Here is a 25,767-nt window from a genome sequence, read left to right on the forward strand (position 1 = left end):
ACCATAGCTCTGCCGGCACCTAGAGAAACCTAGCAAAACTATACTTTTTTGAAAACTAGACACCCAGGGGAATCCAGGATGGGGTGACTTGACTGCCTCCCACCAGGTTCTGTTACCCAGAATCCCTTGCAAACCTAAATAATTGCCAAAAAAAACACATTTTCTCCACATTTCTCTGGTGGAAAGTTCTGGAATCTGCGTGGATCCACCAATTTCCACCCACCCCGCGTTCCCCAAAGTCTTCCGAGAAAAATGGTACCTCACTTGTGTGGGTCGGCCTAGTGTCCGCGACAGGAAACGGCACAAAACGCAACGTGGACACACCTCAATTTCGCTGTGAAAAATGACCCTTTTTTGGCAAAGTGCCTAGCTGTAGTTTTTGAACCATAGCTCTGCCGGCACCTAGGGAAACCTAGCAAACCTATACATGGGTAAGGAAACGTTGGGGGATCCACGCAAGCCATATCTCCCTGCAATCTCCCGGCTGTCTAGTTTTCAGAAATGTGTGGGTTTGATAGGTTTCCCTAGGTGGCTGCCGAGCACCGGGCCAAAAACCCAAGTGAACCCCCTTGCAAAACCAGGTCGTTTTGAGATAGGCAATTTTCATGTAGCCTCACTACGTTGTGGGCCCTTGCCTGTCGCGGGTACTTGGGCCTCCCACACGAGTGAGGCACAGTTTTTATCGGGAGACCCGGGGGAACGCTGGGTTGTAGGAAATTTGTGTCAGCCCGGTGATGCTACAACTTTCCCACACAAAAATGTGTGAAAAAGGTGAATTTTTCAGCTAAAATTGAGGTTTGCAGGGCATTCTGGGTAAGGAAACGTTAGGGGATCCACGCAAGCCATACCTCCCTGGAATCCCCCGGGTGTCTAGTTTTCAGAAATGTGTGGGTTTGGTAGGTTCCCCTAGGTGGCCGCCGAGCACCGGGCCAAAAACCCAGGTGACCCCCATTGCAAAACCAAGTCGTTTTGAGGTAGGCAATTTTCATGTCGCCTCAATACGTTTTGGGTCCTTGCCTGTCACGGGTACTTGGGCCTCCCACACGAGTGAGGTACCGTTTTTATCAGGAGACCCGGGGGAACGCTGGGTGGTAGGAAATTTTTGTCAGCCCGGTGATGCCACAACTTTCCCACACAAAAATGTGTGAAAAAGGTGATTTTTTTCAGCTAAATTTGAGGTTTGCAAGGCATTCTGGGTAAGGAAACTTTGGGGGATCCACGCAAGCCATACCTCCCTGGAATCCCCCGGGTGTCTAGTTTTCAGAAATGTGTGGGTTTGGTAGGGTCCCCTAGGTGGCCGCCGAGCACCGGGCCAAAAACCCAGGTGACCCCCCTTGCAAAACCAGGTCGTTTTGAGGCAGGCAATTATCATGTCGCCTCAATACGTTTTGGGCCCTTGCCTGTCGCGGGTACTTGGGCCTCCCACACGAGTGAGGCACCGTTTTTATCGGGAGACCCGGGGGAATGCTGGGTGGTAGGAAATTTGTGTCAGCCCGGTGATGCCACAACTTTCCCACACAAAAATGTGTGAAAAAGGTGATTTTTTCAGCTAAATTTGAGGTTTGCAGGGCATTCTGGGTAAGGAAACGTTGGGGGATCCACGCAAGCCATACCTCCCTGGAATTCCCCGGGTGTATAGTGTTCAGAAATGTGTGGGTTTGGTAGGTTTCCCTAGGTGGCTGCCAAGCCCGGGGCCAAAAACTCATGGGACCCCCTTTGCAAAACCAGGTTGTTTTGCGATAGGTAATTTTGATGTCTCCTCAATAGGTTTTGGGCCCTTGCCTGACGCGGGCACTAGGCCTAGCCACGCAAGTGAGGTACCATTTTTCTCTGAAGACTTTGGGGAACGCAGGGTGGGTGGAATTTTGTGGACCCACGCAGATTCCAGAACTTTCCACCACAGAAATGAGAGGAAAATGTGTTATTTTGGACACATTTTTAGGTTTGCAATGGATTCTGGGAAAACAGAACTCGGTGAGAGCCAGTGAAGTCACCCCATCCAGGATTACCCTCGGTGTCTAGTTTAAAAAAATGTACAGGTTTGCTTGGTTTGCCTACGTGCCAACTGCACTAGGGCCCAAATTCCACAGGTATGCACATTGCTAAAAAGAATTCGGAGCCCAGTGGGCTTTCTGCCGCCCTGGGGGGGGGGGGGAATCGGGGAAGGTTGTTTCATCCTGAAATGCCCCTAAAGGGGCAGAAAGACTGTGGCTGTTTTTTGTGGGGGTGGGGGCATTGGTATGACCATTTTGGGCAGCCCCCACGCATAAAAAAGCCTGCGTACTTGCTGGCGCCTAGTGGGCTTTCTGCCCCCCCAGGGGGCAGATCAGGGGCCACTGACACCATCTGCCCTCCCGGGGGGGGCAGAAAGACTGGAATTTCTCTGGGGGTGGGGTGAGGTATTGTCAGGCCCATTTTGGGGAGCCCCTACCCCTACACTAATAAAACAAAAAATCCATGGTTTCTAGTGGGCATTCTGCGGCCCCAGGGGGGGCCAGATTGGGGGCTACAGCTCCCATCTGCCTCCTGGGGGGCAGAAAGACTGTCATTTATATGGGGGGAGTGTAGGGGCATTGGTGTGCCCGTTTCAGGCAGCCCACATCCTAAAAACAATTGCGCCCAAAAAATCCCTGGTGTTTAGTGGGCTCTCTGCCCCCCCCCGAAGGGGCAGATTAGGGGCCAATGCCCCCACCCCTATTTTTTTTTTTTTAATTCCCTGGTGTCTAGTGGTCTTTTTGCCCCCCCCCGTGGGGGGCAGTTTGGGGGGCCAATGCCCCATCTGCCCCCCCAGGGGGGCAGAAAGGCTGTAATGGTGGAGGGTGGGTGGGGGCATTGGCGTGCCCGTTTCGGGCAGCCTCCACCCTAAAAAAAAACTGAAAACAAATCCCTGGTGTATAGTGGGCTTTCTGCCCCCCCGAAGGGGCAGATTAGGGGCCAATGCCCCATCTGCCCCGGGGGGCAGAAAGACTGTAATAATTGGGGGGGTGGGGTGGGGGCATGGGCCTGCCCGTTTTGGGCAGCCCCCACCCCTCTTTTTTTTTTTACAATTCCCTGGTGTCTAGTGGTCTTTTTGACCCCCGGGGGGGCAGATTGGGGGCCAATGCCCCATCTGCCCCAAGGCTGTAATGGTGGTGGGTGGGTGGGGGCATTGACGTGCCCGTTTCGGGCAGCCCCGACCCTAAAAAAAAACTGAAAAGAAATCCCTGGTGTATAGTGGGCTTTCTGCCCCCCCGAAGGGGCAGATTAGGGGCCAATGCCCCATCTGCTCCCCGGGGGGGGCAGAAAGACTGTGATTATTGGGGGGTGGGGTGGGGGCATGGGCCTGCCCATTTTGGGCAGCCCCCACCCATATATATATATTTTTTTAATTCCCTGGTGTCTAGTGGGCTTTTTGCCCCCCCCGGGGGGGCAGATTGGGGGCTACTGCCCCCATCTGCCCCCCAGGCAAAAAGACTAAATTATGCCACAATTATTTGGGGGTAGCAAAGGCCCTTGCCCAAGGGGCCGCTCCCCCCTTCCTGGTGTCTAGTGGATGGATCCCTGCTTGGGGATCACCCTCCTGTGGCAATCCTCAAGCAGGGATCCACTGGGGAGGGGTACCATTTGAAAGGGGAGATTCTCCCCTTTCCAGCGATACCTCTCCCGTCTTTCTACGTGCTCAGGGGGCTGAGATAGCCCCCTGAGCACGTACAAAGTGAAACTGAAATGAGCCTCTTGGCTCATTTCAGTTTCACTTTCAGTGTAATGACGTCGGCGCGACGTGCGCGCCAATCGTCATTACACTTAAAGCAGGGGGGGGGGGGGGGGCTCGGGAGCTGGGGAAGCTCTTCCCCAGCTCCCGAGGCTATTTTCAGAAAAAGGGAATCCCTCTGGTGCCCGCACCAGAGGGATTCCCCAGGGAATGCCTCATGACGTGCTGTACTCGTCATGGGCACAGCGCGACTGTGCTCCATGACGAGTCCAGCACGTCATGGGCACAGAAGGGGTTAACGGAATTTGGAACAAAAACCTAAGCATGTTAGGGTCAATAGTGGGTGTGGATGTGATATTAGAAGGTAAAGAAGGTCTAGGCCATTATGATTTTAATCTGACCCTGGTTTGTTTGTCCAGTGGCAAGCAAAGTCTGGAGGCAATCTATTCATCTACATGATTGGCAGGGAACCATTGTGTAGAATTTGGGTGGTGGCTAGGCTTGGGATCAAACATGTGCATACCATCTGAATCCAAAACAGTTTTAGCAATAAAGGGATCGCGAGAGGACAATGCCACCGTAGTCTTCTTAGCAGGAGGGTATGTAAAAGAGTCTGCACCCCAAAACAAATCTTTGACATCATCCATATCCAGGTCAACCATGTCATTATCTGTGTCAAGTATTTGGGAAATCACTGTTTTTGATGTTTTATTACCAATATTTTTTAATTTAGATTTACATTTGGCAGCTGTCATATTACTCCCCTCCTTAGATAGAGGCCTGGGGGGAGCCACGTCCTCAGTTGCGTGTGAGGAAACTTCACTGGTCACAAGCACAATATTAGGTTTGGAAACTTTTCATTGTGTATTTTTAGCCAAAGGGGGAATCACCCTGCTTTTCGCTATCTGCTTTACCCCGCAGAATAGACTAAAATCGACACCAGATGATTGACTGAATTTTCAATATTTTCTGTAACTTTATCCATAGAGGCTGCAACAGCCTGTTCCACAGAGATTAAATAAATCCATTTAAATTATTTTTGAAAGTTTCCCCAACCTCATCATTTTCATAAAAAATAAGGCAACTATTGAATTCCCTGTTTAGAACTGGTAAAAAAAATGAGTGCATTAAGAAAAAGGGAAAGAAAGAAATTAGGCAAAACTAGTTAAATTAGAAAACAGAAGGGACAATGCCTCCTGCCAATGGCCATAGATGCACTGAGGAAAAATAGGATATGAGGAAGGGGCGGGGAAGTCAGACTGCGCCTCCGGGCATGTCCGAGCTCCACATCGGAATACCTGTAAACGCCATTTGAGCTCTAAAAAGAAGACTGTAGTAGCGTACGTGCCAGAGAAAGGGCCCGTAAACTAAGATTTATGAGACAATGGGGCAGAAATATAAATATTGAAGGGTTTCCCATGCTGTGCCACCAGAAAATGGTGGACGCAGCTGGGAACGTGAAGGACAGCACGCTTAGAACAGAGCATTCGCGACCACAAGACAAGAACAGAAAATGTGAGTAAATAAAATGCATGCAGAAAGTACTATTGCACTAATTAATATAATATAATATAAAATAAGCAACAATAAGGCACAATACTTATCTTGACTATGAGCAGCAAGAAAAGGGACTGTTTGCTGTCAAGATAGGTATTATAGTGGCCATTCTTTGCACTACATTTTGGTTTCTTTTACAATGCGGACAAGTGCTTGTACAGGTGTTTTTCCTTAGAATATAATATAAAGCATAGATAGTGAAAGTTTAAAGTACATGCAAAAAGAAGTGTAAAATTCATTAATGTAACATTTAGATTTTTGCAACATGTACTGTTCCAGAATTTTTGTTAATAGACTTTTTAAATATTTGGTAAAAAATCAATGTGACATTTTGGGGGCATTCTGAGCAGCCCATTCCTGTAGAGGTAAACATTACAGAGACTTTTTAATACCCAACCAATGTTGGCATACCAATTTCTCCACTGAATTTAGTCTTTGCTCAGCGTAAAGATTGGCACAAATTTTAAAATTAGTGAGTATGCTATAACCAAATTGTGGTTAGTTGGTGCATCTTCCTTATTCTTGTTCTGTCCCTTGCTGCTCAGCCAATAGTGATGTCATTTGGAATGTTGAGTCTGTGGGACTTGTGGATATTTCATTTGGAAGAGATGGGCTGAGCAGCAAGGAGGCTGCTTCTGGTGGGGCATTACATAGACTTTACCACCTTCCAGTTACCTTCATCTGAAGCTGTTACTTTATGAATACATCTACAACTTGTTTCTACGTGACCTGTCTACAAGAATCTTCATTTAAACAGAGTAATACAAAAAAAACTCACATTGTTGTCACAATTGCCACATTAATGTGATCTTAAGCTGTAAAACTTGTACTGGTGTTATGGAAAAGCAACTTTTATATAAAGGCTTTACTTAATTCAAATGTAGGAACGTGCAAATTGGTGGTTTCAAAGGTGTTATTACTTAATTTTTTTTATTATTCACTAAGGACTTAATTTATAGTTCACAGGACAGAATACTCTGTCACAAGAATAACATATATCCTGTAGACCTAAATGCAAGTCTGATAGGATAATATGCACTTGAATAAGGCAAACAGAATCCACATCATGTTTCAGACAGATTAACGCATATGCCAAATTCTAAATCAGGTCCTAAAATTCCAATTGGAAGTTTGTTGTTTCGCTGGGCATGACTTTTGAAGTTGTCAACCAAAGACGACGTCTATGCAAGTATCAGGAGAATTTTTTCTTCACGTAAGCAGGACCAGTAAGGTGGATCGCTTTAGGCGCTGTACACAGAGCTTTGAAAGCCACTCTTTCTAATGGAAGCCAGTGAAGCTCCTCCAAAACATTAGAGATAGAGTAGAACTTTCTGATGTGTTTGAGGAGGCGTGGAGCTGCATTCTGTGCACTCTGCAATTTTCTTAAGAGAGCTTTGCTGCATGCCCAAATAAAGGGCCTTGCAATAGTCCCATCTTAACAGAACCAGGGAAATAATGATTGTTTTCTGTAATTCAGGTGGGATAAAGGGAAGAATTTTCCTCAAAGTTTTTAACTGAAAAAAGCAAGAAGAAATAAGTTTATTCAGCGAAGGAGAGTTTGAAATCAAAAATGACCCCTAAGTTTCTCACTTGGGCACCGGAATGGGTAGAGGACCCAATGTCTGGGGCCACTAAGTCATTCCAAAACTATGTCTCTGCCAAAGAGCAGCACCTCAGTTTTTTCAGAATTCCGTTTGAGGCAGTGACTGCTCATCCAACTATCCACCGCTCTTATACAGTCGTTGAACCTACTTGCCACCTCCTCAATGCATCTGAATGATGGATACTACTATTTGTGTATTATCGGAGATGGATGAACAACCAAAAGATCTTATAAGCTTTGCAAGGGGAGCCATGTATATATTAAATAGAGTAGGGCTGAGTGACGACCCTTGCAGGACACCACAAGGCAAGGAAAAAGGATTGGAGATAAAATCCTCTGACTGATTGTTCTCTTGCTGTAAGAAAGGAGCATAAAAGATCTATGCTAGCCTGCCAAGACCTATCTCCACTAGTCGTTACTTTAGAACTGAGTGGTTCACCATGTCAAAGGCTGTGTATAGGTCTGATAGGATCACCACAGCCTCTCCTCTAGTGTCCATGATATTTCGAATCTCTTCTGGGGCCACTACCAGTGCTGTCTCTGTACTTTGGGCTTTTCTGAAGTCAAATTGGGGTACGTTCAGAATCTCATTCTGATCTAGGTATTCCATGAGCATGATATTCAGGTGCCTCTCTAACATTTTGCTGGCATGGGAAACTGAGAGTGTTTTTTTTTTTTCTTTTTTTTTCTTCTTTTCGTTTGGATCCAACAAGGGTTTCTTGAGCAAGGGAAGGATAGAAGCCTTTTTCCAATCCAATGGGAAAATGCCTGTGTTGATAATGCTAATACTGACTGTACACATTGAATGCCATAATAGATTTGATGTTCTTGCGACTGAGGAAAATGGGATGGGGGCGGTTGGTAGTGACCCCGAAGAGCCATGTTCAATCTCTGCTGGTAGAATCCGGTTCTTAAAAGATCAAATTAAGTCACTGAAAGATGATAATTACTCTAAGAGTGAAGGTAGCCAGCCTGTTAGAGAGGGTAAATGGCGAGGACCTGGCCCGATCAGAAACCATGATACCAACAACAAGTTTGATCTCTAGGGGAGTCGAAGTAAGTAGCTTGGCCAATGCAAACTCAACCCAAGATCCCTTGCAAACTAGATGTACTTTATTGACACACACACTACTGAGTACGGTAGCTCCAATGATTCTCCCAGCTTAATTTCGAGGAATACATCCGGATTTGTCCAAGGCAGCGGGATTGACAGAGGAGAGGTTGTTCTAGCTGAAAGGAACTTGTCTAAGCAAGATTATGAAAAGGGAATAGTAATGGATTGTGTTTATATGGGGGCATTGGGACTTCTCTCAGAAGTCCCAAAACTTCCTTTGGGAAGATGTAAAGACTAAGACTCTCTCAAGAACAAGGTCATCTATTGGTTTAGGTTTACTCAACATTGTTATTCAATCATTAGAGGCGATATACAATTGGTAAAGAGTCCCCATGCAGAAATCAATTTGGGACATGATTGAGGTTAGCTTCTATGACAAGGGCTTAATCTCTGGATTGTTGTCAATTGATTCATGTGTAATCTAACAAGCACCTACCCGTATCTCCAATAGAGACCCCCAGCTGGTACCCCCATAAGGCCTCTGCTGTCGTTCTGTTCTGGAACCTCTACTAGGCCATTACTGACGTCTTACAGACCAGTCCCATTATAACTGCCCATCTTTTATAGGGGCGATTGGAGAGGGCAGAGTTGACCACCTTTAGAGAAACAGACAAAATCAGAAAATAAGGATGAGCTTGTAAGTGCCTTAGTGACACCACCTTTTAGCCCCTCACTAACGAATACCCCTGCACAACCTGACCCGGCTATTGGCCCGGTGATAATTTGTGAACCTGTCTCTGTGGACTAAAGTGGGGGTGTGATTGCCCCCATTTCTCGGGATGTGGAAGGGGGTATTCTTTTAACTGCCCATTGAGGGTTTTTGTGTGGAATGTCGCTGGGATTTCAAAGCTACTGACTGATCCGGAATGGTGTTCTTTTGTAGACTCCTTTGATGTAATTTTATACCAGGAAACTTGGAGTATGCACTGTCCACATAGAAGTGGCTTTTCTGCTTACGCTACCAATGCTCGAAGAGAGCTGGGCAGACCCTCGGGAGGGCTAGCGGTATAGCTAAAAAACTAACTAGGGGTCAAAGTTAAACTCTTAAATGTTGACTCCCAAGAAATTTCAGAGCTGGAGCTCACTTTTTATAGTGGATAGATCAGCATATTTAATATATATTTGAGTGCTGCGGGCCAGGAGGAAACCAATACACTGTGTACCCTTGACCTCGCTTTGTCTCACTATACAGACAACACCCCTACATTAGTTGCAGGTGACTTCAACTGCACGTTTGAACCGCTTGCCCCAATCCCTTCAGATTTGAGTGGGAAAGAGTGGCAAATACCGCAACTTGATCTCTCACTAGCTAGGTGGTCCAAGAGAAGTGCCCAGTTGTTGGCTCTTACTATGCAGCATGATTTGAGAGCCACAAATTGGAGGACTAACTCTGATCGAAATGGGGACCCTACTTTTAATAGACCAGGCTACGGAAGTCAAAATAGATTGCCTGGTATCTCTCAACCTTGGGCACTTAGTCCAAGACATTACAGTGGCCAAGAGGGTCGATAGTGACCACAATGCACTAGTACTCACTTTTAACAAGGCACACCGGAGCCAGACTTAAGGGGTAGTCTGGATCTAGGTGTTTTGTCAATCACAAACAACCAGCGAGCGATTAGATGGGATTGGATGGAGGGACATCCAGGAGCATTAGACGCAGCTAAGAGCCACGTATGCCTTTTAATGAAAGAGCTAGCAGATCATACTATTAACAACACTGTGGAGACACTGAGCCCCAGGCATGAGGTACTATACACTGAGATAAGGTAACTGTTAACCAATCAGTGTTAACCACAGAAAAAGGAAGGGAATTGTATACACCGGAAGCCACCTCGCCAGGGTTCTTGGTGTAACAAAGGCTGTAGGCTTTCAAAAGAAGCGCTTAGACGGTCCTTAAAGCAGAAATCCCGCCCTGAGGTTGTGGCCTGTAGAGTTAAGTATAGGCGGGCAATTGAGTCTGCAAAGGAGTGGGAGGGCTCATTGTGGTCCGCTTTACGGAATGCATTGTTAGCCAAATATTCCAAGAGTTTTTGGAGCAAAGCAGCATACTGGCTCAAGGGGAGTGAGAGGACCCTAGAATTTACAGTCCAGCTCGAGGAGTGGGTAGAGCACTCTGGCTCTCTTTATGAATCTAGGGATATAATAGCCAAGGGAGCTTACCATGGATGCATGGTGTTGTCTGTAGATGAGGGTGGAGATCTCTCCTTCTCTGTAGAAGAAACGCAAGCAGCAATCCACTCCAGCATTTCAGCCCGCACCCCTGGACCAGATAGAATCCCCAACGATTTATATAAAGAGGATATAACACTTTGGGGATCACACATCTTTTGACTAACTCAATTTTAGCTGGTACTCCCATCCCCGAATCTTCGAAAATCACAGAAGTTGCCCCTATTTACAAAAAGGGGGACAGAGTAATGCCAGCCAGCTATAGGCCAATTAGCCTTATTGATTCCTTACAGAAGATTTTCTGCCAGCAAATTTAAGGATGAATTCAGGATTGAATCTTTGAATCCAGTCTCTTAAGTGACTTCCAAGCGGGCTTTCGAGCAAAGAACAGTTCCTTGGATAAAACTTTCCGCCTTCTTTGCATTTATTGGAAGGAAGTGGCAGTTAAGGGAGGAAAACTTTGTGTGGCCTTTGTTGACCTCCGGTCTGTTTTTTGACCTGGTCCCGCATGCAAGGCTCTGGAGTATTTTAAAGGAACAGCGTATTCCAAGGAATCTTTTAGATGTTTTAATCAGATTACATTCATCCAACACAGCCAGGTGAGACGGGGGAGAGCAATAAAGTTACAGATCCCTTCCCAGTTCAGTGTGGAGTGAGGCAGGGATGTGTTCTGGCCCCCGCACTTTTTACTCTTTTTAATGGTGTATTTGATTTTTTTAGATAGAGATGGGTGCGATGCCACAAAAATCGGTGTTAAAAGAGTTCCTGCCCTTCTCTTCGCCGATGACACGCTCTTAATTTCCAAATCACCACAGGGACTACAGCATCTTTTAAATGATTTTATTAAGTTTTGTGACGCCCGAGATTCATTTAATCTAAAACTAAGTATATGGTTTTTCAAAAAGGTGCGGCCACCCCACCAAAAGATCGGTGTCAATTGGAAAGCGTAAGCTACCTTGGCATCCGTCTGACACCAACAATTAATTGGGCTGCACACATTGAGAAAGTCAAAATGCAATTAATACACCAGACTGCTAACATCACCAAAATTCATAGGAAAACGCTATCCGGACAGCTCACCACTGCCCTGGAAATCTACAACACCAAGGTGTTAGGAAGGGCACTTTACGGAGCTGAGCTGTGGGGCACTGGCACCACAAATTGCTTGTCTGCAATTGAGAATCGCTTCCTTAGATATTTGGTGGACTTACCTTCTAGTACCACATTGGTGCCCCTTTACCTGGACCTTGCACACAGACAGCTAGTACATAAATTAAAATACAAACTTCTAATGTTCTGGCATAGGTTGTGGTCAGTGGATGAGCTTGCCTCTTACTGGGAGCCTTTAATAGAGCTCCTGAGGTTACCATCAATATCCTCAATCCCCTGGTTCAGATCAGTAAGAGTTACTGGGGAGGATTGGAATGGAGAGTTCTCGACAAATCCGCAAAGTCTACCCACTACACCAAGAATAAGGCTGAAAGTAAGGTTTTGGGAAGCTATATCAAGAAAAGCACTGGTAAAAACCAAAGGGTCGCTTGACCTCCTGAATTTTTAGCTTTTAAATCTGTCTACTGTTAAGAATAGATGAAATTGTCCCTCCAATGGCGCGTAAACTACTTTTCCAGTTTCGTTACAAGACCCTGCCCACAAAACAGTTTTGTTGAAAGTGGTGTAATGATTTTCTTAATGATGATCTTCGTCCTACGTGTAATGCCAGTACAGAAACAATTATACGTTTGTTATTCTTTTGTCCATATTACAAATCTTCAATAAAAAAAGGGTAATCCCAATGTGTTAACTAGTCGGTCCGGGCCACTACCTCGAGGTGTTAAGAATCTTGATGACTGATACTATTAGAGTAGTTGTTTTTGGCCTGTCTAGATACTGGCATGCACTTTGGATTAGGCGTACTAAATGCACTTTATGATGCACCAAATTCTTAGTCCCTGTGATTTTAATCATACTTTTATGGTAATAATGTTATTTAAGAACATCCTTTTTTGTAATTTATTTATAATGTGCTGTGTATTTTTATGAACTTTTATGATCAAAATAAAGTTTATGAATTTAATTAATAATGCTGTTTAAAAGTTCAGCGAGAGTTAAGACACTATACCTACAATCTCCTGAAGTTCTTTAGGCGGGCATATGTCAGATGGAGCACTTTATTTGGTACATTTCATTAGTTCTGACAGTCTCTCAGTGGTGAGAGATGGAAAATTAAGGAGCTTCGGGTGACCTGATTTTGAAAGATCACACTCTACTTTGGGGGTATTGGTAGTAGTAATGCCATCAAAGCCCCTATATACTGTCTCTATGCCCACATCTATAATACTGCAGATTTAGACACATGCATGCATTGTCCAAGAAAAAACACTATTTATAGACACATTTCAATACCATCTTTGCCAAACATGCTCCTGGGGCTATGTTTTACAATGAGCACTAGGGGTTCAATGAGTATGTGTGCCCGCTCTCTGCACCTTTACTCCTCAAGCTTTTGGTATTACAGAAGGGGCTGTAGTCGCTCGCACAGCCCACTCTGTTTCACCAGCACAACATGTGAACAGGTGCAATCTTGAGTGAATGTGAACTATGCAAATGAGGGAAAACTTTGCTCTGCGCCCGCGTTTTATACATGAGGGCATATAGGCAAATTAATTGTTTGTGCACCTCCTCTTAGGTTGAATGTTAAAGGAAAGGAAAGAAAGTCCCATTGACCAACCAGAGATGACTCTACAGGCAAGCGGATTCTTTCACTGCTCCTGGCTGCAGATGGATATTGCGCTCTTTCAACGGCAGATAGCTGCATTGCTGCCTGAAACGTGAAAGGCAAACTATTTCCTTCAAGCATCCGGTACTCTTTACATTAAAGCTTTGCCCTCAGAACAGATGCAAGTTCACAGCCACACTGGGGGAAGTGTATTAACTGTTCTAGGGTTTACTGAACCCATCTGTACCTGATGCTCCCAGTTAAAGGTGTGCCATTGTGCAGATTAGGGCAGTGCACCTTTTACATAACATGGCCCCTGCTGTTTTGAAATTACAGTGGTTGCCTGAGTAAAGGTACATTTTAGTATCGCATAAGAACTTAAAATAAGGGGCATTTAATTAAAAAGCTCACAAGTAGATGATTCCTGGACACATCTACTCCTTCTACCTAAGACTGCTCCATGATGTAAATCCTCTGCTGTGCACTCCCACCAAGTTCATAATGATCACCAGGAGACCCTCCAGTTGTAGAAGGGGTGAACAAGCCCCAAAAGGTTGGACATTAGTGAAAGCAATCATCCTCAAGCCAAGTTTCAATCCGGACATTAATATTACAACAAACGAATGTGCAGATTCATGTTGGAAAATTAGGCGATAAGCATCAATTTGGAGAGAAATATCACGGACTATAAAAGAACTCATGAATCTACTTAAGTCGCACGTAAGGCCTCTGCTCCTCCCTGTAGAGATGCGGGTAAGTCCATTACTCTGTTGGGGGGGCTCTCCTCGGCAGGCACTCACTGAAGCAATGTGCACCTGAACAACAGACAGCTGCAGGTTTGTATGTTTCAGCATATGGTGCTGGTGAATGCTATCTACACGTACTATGCACATTCTTTTATGCAGATTAAAGCTGTGCAATAGATTGATTTTTTTATTTTTTTTCCCCCATTTTTAGGGGTGGGCAATAAACTCCGGTCAGCAGACAGAGTTCTCAGAGTTTTGCCCACTCCGCGTTCCGCTTGGAACACGGAGTTCCAGCAAAACTCTGTCAACCGCAACATGGCAGAATTTTTTTCCTGCACTTGGCAAGCGAGAGTGAGAATTTGCGCCCTCTGATGTGATTTTTGGGCACTAAAATGCCTCCCTGTGAGATTCCTTAACTTGGACGGTCGAAGCCAGTTGCAACCGTTGGCATAGAGGAAGTTGCTGCTCGAGTAGGAAACCTTCATGAGTGGCAAAAAGAAGCAGTGCCCTCTGGTGCACTGCATGATGCAGTATGGAACAAGTTCCCTGCACTAAAAATCCACACAAGCAGTGCTACGTGCCGAATTCCATCACTCGCAGAACTCCGCATAATCTAACTGAGTTTTTATATAACTGCAGAATTCCACAGAGTGAAACTCTGTGAGTTCTGCCACCCCTAGTCGTAATTGGGTGAAATCTTTTACATTCTGTATTTAGATGTCGATGTAAATCCATGGATGAATCCTTAATATAGTAAAATCTGCAACGTTTCACTGGATCTCAGCTTTCCATATATACATATAGAATTACCTGCATTAACCCCTTCGCTGCTAGGCCTTTTCCCCTCCTGTGCTAAGCCTTTTTTGGGCTATTTGGGGTAGTGCGCGCTTAGGCCCCTGTAACTTTTTTACCACATTAGGTATCCACGCCAAATTTGTGTCCTTTTCTTCCAACATCATGGGGATTCTAAAGGGACCCAGGGTTTGTGTATTCTCCTAGAGGGTTCCCAGAAATTAGTCAAAATACAGCAATTTTTTTTTTGTGAAAAATTGGAAAAACGGGCTGCAAATGAAAGCGTCTGGGTTTTTAGTCTGTAAATGGTATCAAAAAGGGGTTTGTGGAGCTGAAATCACCATTTCTCCAGCTTTTAGGGAATGACAGAAATTTGTCATTTTTCTGGGACATAGCCTGTGCTTTTAACCTCCTTCCAGTTAATGGTAGAAATGGGTGAGAAAGCAATAATGGATCCTGGAAAGCTATACATTTTTGAAAAGTAGATAAAATTCTGAATTCAGCAAGGGGTCATTTTTGTAGATCCATCAATATTTCTTTATAGAAACTAACAGTTAAATATAGGAAAAATTAAACATTAGTTGAAAAAAGCAGCCTTTTTTGTCAACATTTTCACCTGTAACTTCTTCTAATTATGACAGCTCTTTGAAAGCAATACACCGTTACATCCACTGGATCTTCCTGGTTGTGGGGATATATAGGACTTGTAGGTTCACCAAGAGCCCAACGAACCCAGAGTAAAAAACTGAGCAGCATTTTGTAATAGTTTTTAATTATGTTCCGGGTATATAGCAATTATTGTGGGAAAATGTATACATGGAAAAATCGGTATGAAAGACACCTATGTATTTCTGAAATGGGAACAAATGACAGAGTTTAGAAATCGTGCATATTTGCACATTTTCGAAATTGGGAATACTCATACTAGCATGAGAATTATTGGTCATTTTTCAAAATGACTTTTTTTTTTACACAATGTCTTTCATTTGGAAGGGAGAAATGCATCAAAAATCAATAGGTAATAACAGTTGCTTTACAAATCTGAACTACCCTAAGTCTCCCGATAAAAATGGTACCTCACTTGTGTGGGTAGGCATAGTGCCCACGACAGCATATGGCTCAAAACCTAATGTGAACACACCACATTTTCACAATGAAAATTTACACATTTTTTTGTGAAGTGTCTAGCTGTAGTTTCTAAACACTAGCTCTGCCGGCATCTAGGGGAACCTAGCAAACCTATACATTTTTTTAAACTAGACACCCAGGGGAATCCAGGATGGGGTGAGTTGACTGCCTCCCACCATGTTCTGTTACCCAGAATCCCTTGCAAACCTAAAAAATTGACAAAAAAAACACATTTTCCCCACATTTCTGTGATGGAAAGTTCTGGAATCTGCGTGGATCCACAAATTTCCACCAACCCCGCGTTCCCCAAAGTCTTACGAGAAAAATGGTATCTCACTTGTGCGGGTCGGCCTAGTGCCCGCGACAGGAAACGGCGCAAAACGCAACGTGGTCACACCTCAATTTCGCAGTGAAAAATGACCCTTTTTTGGCAAAGAGCCTAGCTGTACTTTGTGACCCCTAGCACTGCTGGCACCTAGGGAAACCTAGAAGACCTATACATTTTTGAAAACTAGACACCCAGGGGAATCCAGGATGGGGTGACTTGAGTGCCTCCCACCAGGGTATGTTACCCAGAATCCCTTGCAAACCTAAACAATTGTCAAAAAACACACATTTTCCCCACATTTCTGTGATGGAAAGTTCTGGAATTTGCGTGGATCCACAAATTTCCACCGACCCCGCATTACCCAAAGGATCGCAAGGGTCTGTTGGGGGTGTATGGGCAGAGTACTTTTTTTAGGAACTCAGGTCCAGAGTTGGTAATCGCTTTATATGCAATGCAGAGTGCTTTAAATTTGGTTTGACTTCTGATAGGCAGCCAGTGAAGATGACGTATGACTGGAGAGATTGATTTGAACTTGGGGGTGCCAGAAAGAATTCTGGGAGCTGAGTTCTGAACTAGTTGAAATTTGTTCACAACTTTCTCCTGGGCGTTTAGGAGGAATCCGTTGCAGTAGTCGACTTTTGACATAACCATTGTGCACTTGAGGGTCTTGCCGGCGCTGGGGGGAGGAATGGTAGGACTTTTCCTTATCATTTTAAGGGTGTAGAAAGATGAAGAGACGACCGCGTTCGCATGGTGGATGAATGAGAGCTTGTCATCGAACATTACGCCCAGGTTCCTGACCTTGGTGACAGGTACTGGGGGAGATCCCAGATCGGTTGGCCACCAAGTGGGGGACCAACCAGGGGATAGGCTGCCAAATACCATTACTTCCATTTTATCGGAGTTTAATTTTAGGCAGTTGATTGCCATCCAGGAACTGATGGCTAGCATTCCCTCCTGGAAGCTGGCAGCAACTGCTCCTCCATCATTGTGTACTGCCAGCACCAGTTGGGTGTCGTCGGCGTACGAGGTTAGTCTCATCCCGTGTGCTTTAATGACCCTGGCCAAGTCCGACACATAGATGTTAAATAAGGTCGGACTTAGGAAGGATCCTTGGGGCAGACCACAGGGAAGGGTAAATACAGGGGAGTAGAAGTCACCGAGTTTGACTGACTGTGTGTGGTTGGAGAGAAATGAGGTTAAAGGGGCTCTGGCCTTATGCTGAATGCCGATGGAGGAGACATGGTTGATCAGGATGGCGTGATCGACTGTGTCAAAGGCCGCGGACAGATCCAGTAGATTCAGGACTGCCACGCCGCCTTGTTCTAGGATCATCCTGATCTCGTCAGATGCCTTAATGAGGGCCGTCTCGGGCCCGTGGCCCTTCCTAAACCCAAATTGGGTGTCATTCAAAAGATTGTTGTGGTCAATGAACTGAGATAGTTGAACGTTCATAACTTTTTCGAAGATGTTTGATGGATCCCTGCAGGATGTTAAACTATTGCTAACACATACCTGGTGGATGTGGATTACATTTACAAGACAAGGTGGAAGAATGTCTTCCTTTCACCCAATTCATACAGTATACAAACATACATTTTTGGGAAACCACAGGACCATTATGCGTCTCAAAATTTGTAATCATACATAGGTTCTGAAGTTGTACTTATATAATTGCACTTTGTATTTATATAATTGCACTTTGTATTACTAGTATTGTAACTTGATAAGTAGCATATTTCCTTTGGTTTTAATCCTTATTTATTTTCCAGTGCTGGCATCACTCATAATTATTACATATGTATTTATCATTGCTAATATTATACTGTCGTTTTTTTAACTACTCTTTTCTGTAAGTTTATTGCACTATCTCTGTTTACTAAATCTTTATAAATTAATTTGAACAGTTACTTGGACCTTGATCAGACTGTCATTGTTCTTGGAATTTTTTTTTTTTTTTTTTTTTAAATTTCTTTATTGCCAACATGAAAAGAAAAGAAAAATTAATACATATTATACAATTCGATAAATTTTAAGCAAATAAGTACAAACATTGGAACAGGTAAGTATATCAGTTCTATAAATATCTTGTTCTTCATATCTACATATATATCTATTAGCCCTCATTGCAGAAGAGAAAGGGAGAAAAATAAGAAGAAGAAAAAAAAAAAACCCTTTCAGAATAGTACACCCCATATCTTGTTTACTTTACAGAGTGCCTTCGACCCTCTCGTTTTTGCCAGTGCTAGTTCCATATCGTATGTTTCTTTAACTAATCCCCACCATTCTATGGTCGATGGAGGTGTGGGTGAGATCCATGCACGAGCAATTGTTAATCTTGCACTAACCAATAGTATTGAAATTAGATCTGCATAGATGCTTGTAATACTCTGGGCTCCAACTAATATCTCTGTTACTGAGACCGTCACTGCACTCCCTAATTTTTGAGAAATCAGATCAGTTATCGTTGACCAAAATTTCTCTAGTGCAGGACATAAAAAAAACATATGTTTTAGATCAGCAGACTGTAGATTGCATTTTGGGCATTTTGAACGCTCTCTAAAAAAACCATGGGGAGACCATTTTGATATCCTTTCTGGGGTATAATATAATTGACAAATTGTTTTGAATTGTTGTATCCTAAGGTTAGAAGAGTATACAGAATTGTTAAGCCTAGAAAAAGCACGTGATATGGTGTTAGCTGTCACTGATGCCCCTGCGCTATGTCCCAAGCGTTCAGCTAATCTGTGACAGTCATCTGGCTTAAATGTGCATAAGATTTTATAGCCAGCGCTAATTATTGATTTTAAGTTATCCTTATAATCCCATATAGGCGAACCTGAAATATTTGTCAATTGCATGCGGCAAATAAAGTAATCTCGAATTTGAAAATATTTAAATTGCATGCCTAACGTTGTCTTATATATAGTCTGTATTTTCTCAAAAGTCATAAACCCATTTTGATCATATATATCACCCAAGTGCTTTATGCCCAGGCTAGCCCATCGTTTACCCTCCATATCCTGAAAAATATCTGGCAAACCTGGGTTGCCCCATATGGGCAACTTATCGTGGTAAAATGATGTATTACAGTTAGAAATAATTGCAAGCCATATTTTAACAATATCTCGTGCAACCTTGAATCTGACTCTCTTAAAATAGTTTGGATCATTGATTCTGAACAGAAACATTTCATATTCCTTGCCAAGCATAAACTTAAAGAAAAAGGGTGCGTTACATCCTACGGGGTGTATTAAACTTCGTAGCCGTTTAAAAAAGGCTGCCCAAAAGTATAGTTTGAAATCCGGAAAATCCAGACCCCCTTGATTATATGGGAGTTTAAGTAATCGAATAGCCCTGCAAGCCTTTTTATAACCCCATATGAAGCTGCCGCAGATACCATCTAATCATTTAAAAAAGGACATATTTAATCTTAGCGGAATAGACCGGAATAAATAAATAAATTTAGGCAGTATTTTCATTTTAATTATGTTTATACGGCCCCCAATACCTATAGGAACCTTATGCCATTTTTTGAGCAATGTTGCAGTCTCCTTAAGAAGAGTCTCATAATTTATTTCTATTATTTTATCTATTCTAGTGGTTAGCTTAACCCCTAGGTAAGTAGCCGTGTTACATATCCCTGTTGTTATTCCAGCGTCTTTATAGTTCATTAATATTTGAGTTTTGTTAATATTAAGTCTATAGCCAGAGACCAAACCATATCTTTCCGCTTCCTTGACCACCTCATATAATGCGGTTTTAACATCGGTTGAAAATACAGCTATGTCATCAGCGTATGCCGTAATTTTTAGTTCATTTGAGCTATGTATAAAAGGTATAATCCGAGTTTGCATTTGTAATGCTAATATAAATGGCTCTATTGCTAATGCAAATAATGTTCTTGGAATCTAGCCCTCAAATCAGTGCACCAACCAGTGACCCATTGGACTGTATCTTTCACATTCGTTGTGACCTCAAGCTATTGATTGACCTTAAAGCATGGCACTGTGCTGCACACAGGGAAATTATGTTTTCAAAATGAAGTTGTGTAGCAAGCTGAACTGTGTATTTTAAGTTTCAATAATCATCCTTACTGTAAATTTTCTGACATCAGTTGATTTCAGAAGGCGATGTAAACCGGGTTCGAAGCTTGATCATGAAAGACCCCAGCTGTCTTTCCAGCTTGGATGAAGTGAAGGCCACTCCTTTACATTATGCTGCTGCACGAGGTGACATTGAATTAATGCAGATGATTGTGGAAAATTCTTCTGATGAAGGTACGGAAATGATCTATTCCTCTAATGCTAGAAAGAGACTGTTAACATACAAATTATTAACCCTTCATGTGGCTGTATATTGGATCCACACATGCCATACCATGCATGCCTTTACAACGTAAATGTAATTATTTTACAGGTAAGGATAAAGGATAAATATATAAATAGACATAAAATAAATATATAGGTAGTTCTAGTTAGAAACTAGCTTCCATAGGATGAGCGTCTTTTCATTTGCCAATAACTTGGGTGCCCTTTGACGAATCTTAACACAAATTCCAAAACTGAAATGACACTCACTTCAGCTGCTGTCTTGAAAGTTTCAGGGTGTCCATCAAGCGGGGCAGAGAACCAGGGGATACTTAAAAGCACGTTTTCCCCATGTTAAATCCCATAGGACCTTTAGACACAGCTACAGGCCGAACTGCTGAACAGAATTACACCAAATTTGGCAGGAAGGTAGATGTTGGTTCAGGGATGGGCCTTTTTGTTATTTGGTGTAAATACATTCAGTATTTTTGGAGTTATTTAAAGAAGTTTCCTGTTGTGTATATAGGGATGCTGTGGATTCGCGACCTCTCCCGATCTCTTGTTGAGATCTGATTGGCTGTCATCACTTCAAACCAGGAAGTGTTGGCTGCCAGCTTGTGACTCGGTTGAATTGAGTCACATGAAAAAACATTTTAAAAAAAGAAAAGGGGACAGGGTAGAAACACCCAGACCCCCTAGGCCACTTGGGAGGAGGCCCAAAAAGCTTTTTTTAAAAATACATTTTCAGCAGGAGCCACCCTTGATCCGTGCCTCCAGCCAATTTTTTTTTTTTAAATGAAGCATTTGCTCCTGCGGTTTCTCTGTAATGGGCCCCTGGGTGTGCCAGGTCCTGGGGCAATGTGCATAAAATATAGGAAGGGGGTGCACGAGCCCCCCTCCTAGAAGCCCTAGGGACCATCTCCTCCCTGGGGCTTTTTGAACAAATTATACAGGGGTTTCCCTGGGCAACCAACTTGTCCTGGGGATCGCCATCCCCTCACAGCAAATGTTATATTGATTTGGGGACCCTCATGGCCCCCCACAGTCCCAGGGACTGCCGCCTCCCTGAGGCTGAATGAAGTATTAATGTGGGGGGCTCCTGGATCCCGCAGCCCTGGGGACTGCCACCCGCCCAGGGCAAATGTTTATAATTAAAGTGGGGGACCACGTAGTCCCCGATAGCCCTTGGAACCACCACCTCCTCCCCTGGATTAACTCAAACAAAGTAGTGGGGCCACATGGCCCCTCTCCTGGAGCCAATAATGGCCCTGGGGACCACCACCCCCCAGGATCAGCTCCTGCAATGTCCTGGGGTGCCCACCTGGAACCCTGAAGTTTGTTATGTCTTGGCAGGAGCACAGCTTCCGCCAAGCCATAGCAAGCAGTGCTCTGCTGCGTACGAGCAAGAGAATGTAAAATGCCCTCGCCAGCACAAAGTGGTGCAGGATTTCTTTTTGACAGAGGGAGCTGCATGTTCAGCAGCTCTCTCTGTACAAAAGTAATGCTAGCTCCTGCAGTATGCAGAGAGCCAGCTGGAACTGCAGGGGCCTACAGACTCCCCATGCAGTCTCCAACAAAAATTACTGGCTGGCCTGGGTGGGACCAGGGCACCCAGTATTGAGGCCAGGCACTGTGGGATGAGGTCACCAGAGCCAAAATCAGCCAGGGATGGGGGCCATGTGACCCCCTCCCATGGTTAAAAATACAAATAAAGGGCAGACCCGAAGGATTGGTGTCTCTAGTGCCAAAATCGGCCTAGGGAAGGGGGCAAAGTGGCCCACTTACATTAATAAAAACCTTCGGTTTCAGGGACGTTATAGTTAGTTTGACATTTCACTCATACAAAACCGGAGAAATTCAGCCGTTATAGTTAGTTGAGCTAACTATAACTCGTGCCCCCGCAATGCACTGCTAATGACGTCACATATTACATCACTCATGACATGGTCAGTGACCTCACTGATGACATCTCAATTGACATCCATTCATCCACTCAGTCACTTATGTACCCACTCACAGACATACACAGATACTCCCACACCCACTCAGATACTTATGCACCCACTCATATACCCATGCAGGCACATTCACAGACCTACTCAGAAACTCACAAAAACACTGGTAGACCCACTCGGACACTCTCACACCCACTGGTAGACCCATCCAGACCCTTTCACACCCACTCACTGAACCATTGAGACAGTCATGTACCCACTCAGAGACCCACTCAGATACTCTTACACCTATTCACAGACCTTACTCACACTCCCACACCCATCCCACAGACCCATTCAGACACTCTTACACCCACTTACAGAGCCAATCAAACACTCATGGGCCAACTCACAAACCCACTCAAACACTCATGCAGATATTTACAGACCCACTGAGACACTCTCACACCGACTCACAAACCCACTGATACACCCTCACACCTACTCACAGAGCCAGACAGACACACTCACATTTGGAACAGTAATTTTGGCATAATTGTCTGAATTGAATTAAGTGAATTTACAGTGAAATTCCAATAGTAAATAGGAAACTAGCTTTAATAAGATATACAATCTATCCCTCAGGGATCAGTTCTATTGTGTTACTTATAGTACAGTGGAAAGTCTGTCTTCAGTTGGTGTTATAAGGTCACACGCTGTGTGGTGTAAATATTGGAACAAAATGTTGCCTCAATATCTGTGATCAAGGCTGCAGGGCAGCCAACACGTGTCAGGATAGCATAAGAGCACTTTATTAAACAATCGAATATGTGGCAACACTCCTTGCTTGAGGAGGAGCGAGGTACTTGGCGAATGTAAATATGTGATCAAGGCCCTCTAGGGCTGAAACGCTTTGTCTGATAGCTGCTGACAAAAATAAATAAATACATTTTGCACTGGTGGTCGCCAGTAGATAGTTATAGTTAGGACCTATTTTCCATAGGAAATCCACAACATTCTATTCCCAATAAGTCTGGCGCCGGTTTATGAATCCTCGTGAAATGTTCCAAACTTTTGGCCAGCTCTGCTCCTACCCTGAAAGTTTCGTGGTGATCCAGCAAGCAGAGGCCGAGAAAAAAGGGGGGTCCCAAAACGCGTTTTCCCCATGCAATTTCCCATAGGATCTGTTGTCGCAGCTACAGCCCAAACCGCTGAATGGAATGACACCAAATTTGGCAAAGAGGTAGTCCTCAGTTCAGACTCGTGCCTTTTGCATATATGGTGTGAATCCGTTCAGTAGTTCCTGAGAAAATTAGAGTTAAAAGTACATAAATATCTATGGCCGCGGAGGATCCGTGGACCGTACATGCACCGTAAGCGCACCCTCCCCGAACCGAGAGCGCACCCTCCCGATCACGCGCTGAATGCTAATTGGCTGTCGAGTGTCTCTCTACATTCGAAACCAGGAACTGTTGGCGGCCATTTTCTGCCTCGGTAGAAGCGAGGCTGAAGAAGCAAGGGGAAAAAGTGTGTAAAACATATAAAGGGGGCAGAGTGGAAATACTCTGACCCTCTAGAGGTGCTTAGGGGGTCCCAGAAGGATCCCCTGGGGGCCCCCCTATTTAAAAAAAAAAAACAAACGGCGAAATGCGCGCACAGTGCGCGCATCCTATCGCGTTGGATGCACGGATTCTCTTGCGGTGGGTTCGCGGATCCAAGGGGAAAAAAATGAAATTGTTGGGAGATAAAGATTAAGCTTAACTGTTTTGTTCTTGAGTGGCTCTAAAAAGAGCCGTTGTGTTCATTCTGAGTTTTTGGTACTTATAAGTAAGTACCTATGCAGAGTCTAAAGTTGTTGAGGAAGACTCTGTTTCCTTCATCAGTAAAGTGTACTCCATTCTACTATACATCTCTTGCATATGAAAGCACAGATTGTTATTGTAAATGGACCCCATTCTGTAGTCTCGGAGAAAAGCAGAAACAGATGTATTCACATGTTTCCTAGCTTTCTCAATCTGTGGACAAAAATGATCGGACCAATTCCATTTCTGCCTTTGGCATATGTTAGAATACACAAAGGCAGTTTTAGGGAAAAGTGAAATCAGTTCTGCAAAGGTGTCCTTCATAAGCATTTCCAGACCTACCCCAGTCAAAGTGCCTAGGTCATTGCCACCACAGTGCACTATTATGAGGTCAGGGTGTTGGATTGCATGAAGGATTTCACCAATGGCATCAATTGGTGCCACTTTAACCCTCTCTGTCCAATCCATTTAATGTCTACATTTGGGAAACCTAGGTCTTTGTGAATGCCTTTGTTTTCTGCATACCTTTGGCTCCAGAAAATGTAGCTGTGTCCCACAATCCACACTGTAAGAATCTTGTAAGGAGGTCTGGATGCACTCAGATGGTCTCTGTAAATGAAATGGCAGTTTCGAAAGTAAGATGTTTGTAAAATGGTGGCTAAGATGCAATTTTGAAAAAAGACAAGAAATCATTGGTTGTTTGACCACCTTCTACACTGAAAGGTAGGGTGCATATTTCTGTATTTTAAACGCATGATTCTTATTGGTTAACAAAAACTTATTGTAAGGAACATTATATATGATAAGCTGATATGTTGAGAAGTCAAGCACACTTGCTGTTTTGATTAGCAACATTGTGTGTGCTGAACTTGTGACCTGTGTGCTCAGTACAGTGTTCCATGACCTGTTTCTATGGTAACGGGCAGAAGGCAGATTGGGGGAAGGGTTGAAGTTTATGTCATTTGGAAAGGGTTGAAAAGTTTAACCAATAGAAATGTGTGTTTGCGTTTGAATTTATGTGGGAAAGACTGTGATTTGATGTTTACATGTATATGTGTGGAAAATGAGAGGGAAACTTTGCCATTCTTTGGTTTTGCTGACAGGTGCACAGTGCAGAGATTCTGTATAAGAAAATCTGGTGTGTGACTGATATCTGGTGTGTGACTGATATACTTCTTAATCTACAAAACATCTTGAAAGGTGAGTTATTTAATTGTGAGGGGATGTATGTAGACTATTTTTATTTTAATCAGACTAATGTATTTCTTCTGATAAAGTGTAGGGAGTACTTTTTTTTCTCTACAATCTTATTGACAGTGTGTGTGCATGTAGAAACCATTTTGTGATAAGGATTTGTTTTTTTCATGTGTTTGTAGACAGATAACTATGCAGTTTTTATATTTTGGTAGAATTAGAAACCAGTCATTGTTTATGAATTTGTGAAATGAGTTATGTTTCTGCAGTAAAATGTAGTACTCCTTGTAGATGAAGAAATGTGTTTTGGTATAGTGCAAGGGATAGTGTTGTTTGTCTAGAATCACACTGTGAGTCTGTGTGCATTTGGGAACCAATGTGAGAGAAGCATTTGGTAACATTGTGTATTTGCTGACAGATAACTATTTTAAAACCTGTCATGTTGTCAAGTTTTAGTAGCATTAGAAGCCAGTCATTGCTTATGCGTTGATTAAATGAGTCAGGCATTGACACTAAAGTGCAGTCGTGAAATATGTAGATTGTGTGCAGTTCCTTTACCACTTCCACTGTAGTGAATGAGTTTTGATAAACTCCTAGGGATAGTGGTGCTTGTCTAGAATCACACTGTGAGTCTGTGTGCATTTGGGAACCACTGTGAGAGAAGCGTTTGGTAACATCGT

The 25,767-nt window shown here is 43.7% G+C and overlaps 1 protein-coding gene across 3 annotated transcripts in view; it reads left to right on the forward strand.

The window, feature by feature from the left end:
- Window positions 1-25,767, forward strand: part of TRPA1 (transient receptor potential cation channel subfamily A member 1) — a 1,005,076-nt gene that overhangs the window by 232,426 nt on the left and 746,883 nt on the right. For all 3 annotated transcript variants that reach the window (XM_085605436.1, XM_085605435.1, XM_085605437.1), the window contains exon 3: window positions 19,965-20,127. In XM_085605436.1, coding sequence (XP_085461562.1) covers window positions 19,965-20,127 — 163 coding nt within the window. The remainder of the gene's footprint in view (window positions 1-19,964; window positions 20,128-25,767) is intronic.

Source organism: Triturus cristatus, chromosome 5_1, assembly GCF_964204655.1.
Source record: "Triturus cristatus chromosome 5_1, aTriCri1.1, whole genome shotgun sequence".
NCBI lineage: Eukaryota > Metazoa > Chordata > Amphibia > Caudata > Salamandridae > Triturus > Triturus cristatus.